Source organism: Bidens hawaiensis, unplaced genomic scaffold (genome assembly GCF_021521415.1).
Source record: "Bidens hawaiensis isolate Kalapana, Puna unplaced genomic scaffold, B.hawaiensis_p1.1 tig00032172_1, whole genome shotgun sequence".
In the NCBI taxonomy this organism is placed as follows: domain Eukaryota; kingdom Viridiplantae; phylum Streptophyta; class Magnoliopsida; order Asterales; family Asteraceae; genus Bidens; species Bidens hawaiensis.
This window is the reverse complement of record NW_027495475.1, coordinates 75320-80245: the sequence shown is the minus strand read 5'-3', so window position 1 is coordinate 80245 and position 4926 is coordinate 75320. Positions and strand designations below refer to the sequence as shown.

The window sequence follows — 4926 nt, the reverse complement described above, 5'->3', positions numbered from 1 at the left end:
ACTTGTTTAAATCCATGACTATTTAACACAATTCCGGATATAAGATTCTTTCGAATCCCCGGTACATACAACACATTATCTAATAATAATTGTTTCCCAGAAGTAAATAACAGTTTGACTTTTCCAATCCCTGCGATAGGCTCGGTTGATACATTCCCCATCCTTAGCAAAGATCCATCTTCAATTAATTTTAGTTCTACGAACCATCTTGAATCTTTGCAAACATGGTTGGTAGCACCCGAGTCTACCCACCAAGCTATCAAATCATCCTGCACATAGAATGATTTAGCAATTAGTGAAATGTGTTCAACTTTACTTAACTTTATATCCGAACACTTTTCCAAATTATTAACGTTCATCGTTAATAAATTTGAATCAAAGTCCGAGTCTAGTGACTCACTTTTATTTCCTTTCACTATTCTCAGCCTATTGCCAAACAAATTATTCATTGGGCTGCGTACATGGGCAATTTGCCGTGGGCCAAAATTTACTTCATTTGTACCAATAATTAAATCATGAGCAAACTCATTTTTATTAATTTTTAACCCATGGTATGATTCATTTGGATTATTCAAGTTACATTCAAGTAAATTTATTGAACCTAAAGATGGTTTAGATAACATACCTGGTTGAGGTGGTGGGTCCTTCGACCCACTTGGACCGGCTCCACTTGAACCCTTGTTTCCACTAGGTAGTTTCACACGACAATCCTTCTTGTGACCCATCTTACCACACCTCCAATATCCTTCATCACGCTTCTTATTTGGTTTTTGATAGCCCCTTTTTCCCTTTCTTTTCTTTCCAATAAATTGATTCTCTTTTTTGAAATTATCATCCTTTTCAACCAAGTTAACTGAGTTTTGACCCATTTCCATTTTCCCTTTTAATTTCCCGGATTCTTGAATCCTAAGAGATTCTTCAATCCTAATATCGCTACCTAACTGAACCAAACTTATTTTCTCCTTTTGTGTTTCAAGGTATGCTTAAAATCCTTCCATAATTGAGGCAATTTGTCAATGATACTAGAAACAACAATTGACTCATCCATGTGCATATTGTGTTGTTCAAATTGACCAAGAATGTGTTGCAACTCATTAAATTGATCCATAATTGGCCTATTATTCGATATCTTGTAAGAGTTGAAGTTACTTACAAGAAACTTTTTACTAGATGCATCTTCTGCCATATATTTGGTGTCTAAAGAATCCCACAAATCCCTGGCAGACTCAGCATTTTGGTACACATCAAAGAGTGCATCACACATCCCATTCAATATATGTCCGCGACATATATAGTCGTCATTTTCCCACTTCAATCGTCTTCTCTGTTGTTCCAGAGTTTCCTCTTCTGATGCCTCAGGCATTGCAGGCATTGGAGTGGTCTGAACATACACAACTTTCAGAGTTGTTAAAAGAAAATGCATTTTTTTCTTCCATCTTCTGAAATCATGTCCCTCAAATTTCTCAAGTTTTGAAAATTTGCTAGACATATCCTTAATCGATTCCCCAGCCATTAAATCTGAATTGAACCAATTTCAATTTCAATTTACCGCTGAATTAATTAAAATTCAAATAAATGAATTAAATGAGTCAAATTCCAAATTATTTCATATTTGGATATTCCCCTGGTGACATCGATTTATCTATTCAGCATTAGATTGAGATGGGTTAAAATCCATTAATTGCGATATTAATATATTCAAATATTGAAGTCTGAATTAATTGAAATTCAAAACAAATTAATTTCATTATCAATTCAATCAAACGAATTCAATATTAATAAACTACAAATTTAATGAATGTAAATTAATGTCAATAAACAAGTTGGATTAAACTTAAACAGACTTTAAATCCATATATTCCATTAAATACCAAATTAATTCAAATTTGGAACAAACTATATGTCGTTCAATTAACCACAAAATCAAATTGTGAATAGTTAATTAATTTCAAGAATTAATATCTTTAAATGTTACAATCAATGCCCAACTAGTATTGATTCGTTGATTTCAACACATCAAAATCATTATTTTTTAACCCCAATATTAATATTGATAACAATACATACAATAACCAACCAATACCCCAATCAAATGGTTTAATATGCATTAATGGTTTAATCTTTGTTGAAACTAAAGGGAAAATTATACTAAACTTATCAAACCCTAATTTGATAAAGAACTTGAAATTGAAATTAAATAACCAGGATGTTCTTGAAATCGATTACTCTTTTAGATTAAACCATTTGTGCACTTACAATTGATTTAATCGGATAAGATCAAGAAATTGAAACAAGAACCTGAATTGATTAATGATGAAGAACCAGTGCTTCACAAATCCTTTGTCGTCTGAATGTTTCTTTGTGTATTTTGGTTGCAATATAAATTGCATATATATCCCAAAAAACGTCGATCATAATAATATTTTCACTTTACACCCCTTGTGATTATTCCATGTTTAATTATTAGCCTAAAACTTAACTAATAGGTTTTATCTATAATATATTAACAAGAATATGTATAAGCCATATTACTAAAATTCCAACAATTATGAATCTGTCCAGCATAAGTTTTCATCAAAACCTCAACAAACTACTAATTTATGAACTAATAATCAAGCATACAACCCTAGCTCATCAATACTCAACATATTTAACACTTCGGATTTAAGATCATCATGTTTAATCATGCAAACAAATCAATGGAATGGATTAAGGGAGTGTTTAATTACCTAGTTAGTAACCTTGGATCTTCCAAACAACTTGTAACAATCTTGTATGTATGTGTGTGTGTGTGTAGTGTTGGCCGATCAAATGAGAGGGGAGGGGGCAGGGCTTCCGTCGCAAGGGAGAGGGAGAGGGAGAGGGAGAGGGAGAGTTATGGTTTATGGTTAAGGTTGTTTATATATTAATTAAATAAATTACAAGTTACAACTAGCACCCTCAACTTCTATTTTGTATAATTCTAGCATAAAACATCAATCCACCTCCATAATATGATGACATGCATACAAGCACACATTTACACATATAAACGTAACACATAATTATATCAAGTACTTGTTTATAATATTTATTGTTTGTTCACCAACGGTTTGAGTCGACTTGTGTGTGTTTCGGTGAAACTCCAAAAGACTACTTGTGTAATGATTGTCATGCGTCATTTAAACCCTAACTAAATGTAATGAGATATGCGTTAACTGGAATGACATAGTTTGTGTGATCTTGAGTTTGAATTAACGTAGTTTGGATTAATGGAGTTAACCTGAAATTGACGAGTGTCACATCATTCCCATGTTGAAAGAATTTTCGTCCAGAAAATTTTTGTCATGTTGCGATGGCTGTCTGAAAAAGGCAAAAAATTTTCAGTTTGTCACATCATTCCCCCTGTAGAAAGAAATTTTGTTCCGAAATTTAATTCATACCTCCGGTGTATTCTGACGATTTGTCGGTTTTCAAGGTTTTCGGTGCTTGGTCAACCCTTCGAAAAGGTGAGGATACTTTTTCATCATTTGATCCTCACATTTCCACGTGAAATCTGGTCCATGTCTCGAGTTCCAATGAACTTTAAAGATGGGAATCTTGCTGTGTTTGAGCGTTTTGGTTTCCCAATCCAAAACTTCGATTGGTTCTTCGATGAAGCGAAGCAATTCATCAACTTGTAATTCGCCCAAAGGAACTACTAGTGTTTCGTCGGAAAGACATTTCTTTAAGTTAGATACATGAAAAACATTATGTACGCCACTGAGTTCTGTTGGTAAATCCAATCGGTACGCTACCGGGCAGATACGCTCAGTTATCTGGTATGGGCCAACGTATCGTGGATTGAGTTTGTTTCGCTTTCCAAAGTGAACTACACCTTTCCAAGGTGAGACTTTCAGCAAAACCTTGTCATCCACTTGGAATTCCAGAGGTTTTCGGCGCTTGTCAGCGTAACTCTTTTGGCGATCCCGTGCTGCTGCTATGCGGTTCCGGATTTGGAAAATATTTTCTGAGGTTTAAAGTTCTAATTCGGGACCATTGATTTGGCTATCACTCACTTCTGCCCAGCAAAGAGGCGATCGACACTTTCGTCCGTACAACACTTCAAACGGCGCTGCTTTAATACTGGCGTGGTAGATGTTATTATACGAAAACTCAACCAAGGGCAAGTGGGGTTCCCAACTCTTTCCGAAATCCAATACGCATGCACGCAACATGTCTTCCAAAGTTTGAATGGTGCGTTGAGTTTGCCCATCCATTTAAGGATGGTATGTTGTGCTCATATAGAGGCGAGTGCCTAGTGCGTTCTGTAGTGACTTCCAAAAATGCAAAGTGAAGCGGGAATCTCGATCAGATATGAAAGGCACTACGATTCTAGAAACTACTTCTTTCATGTAGATGCGTGTCAGTCTTTCCATTTTGTCCGATTCCTTGATTGCTAAGAAATGCGCAGACCTAGTCAACCAATCAACAATCACCCATATGGTATCGCATCCCGTCGGTGTTTTGGGTAAGCCTGTGATGAAGTCCATGGAAATGTGTTCCCATTTCCACGTTGGGAGTTCCGGTTGCTGTAACAGACCAGATGGTTTCTGATATTCCACATTGACTATTGCATAGGTTAAACATTTGTTCACGTAGGTGGCAATTTCGGCTTTCATGTTCGGCCACCAGTAAAGTACCTTCAGGTCATGGTACATTTTGTCTGAGCCAGGGTGAATGGATTATCGGGACTTGTGTGCCTCGTCTATCACCGGATTTCTCAAGTCTCCATATCGAGGGACCCAAATCCGGTTTTAGAGATATCGGACCCCGTCCGATTTGGCTTCAAGTTGCTTATCCATGCCCCACATGAGTTCTGATGGGAGGTTATCGTCATTCAAAGCTTCGAGTTGAGCATCACGAATCTGATCAGGCAAGTTGGCATGAATCGTGAGTTATAATGCT

General features: G+C 36.1%; 1 protein-coding gene across 1 annotated transcript; it reads right to left on the bottom strand.

The window, feature by feature from the left end:
• Positions 1–952: 952 nt before the first annotated feature.
• LOC143583221 (uncharacterized) lies at positions 953–1513 on the bottom strand. Its single transcript, XM_077065589.1, has one exon. The coding sequence runs from the start codon at positions 1511–1513 to the stop codon at positions 953–955; it is 561 nt and encodes a 186-aa protein (XP_076921704.1).
• Positions 1514–4926: the final 3413 nt, after the last annotated feature.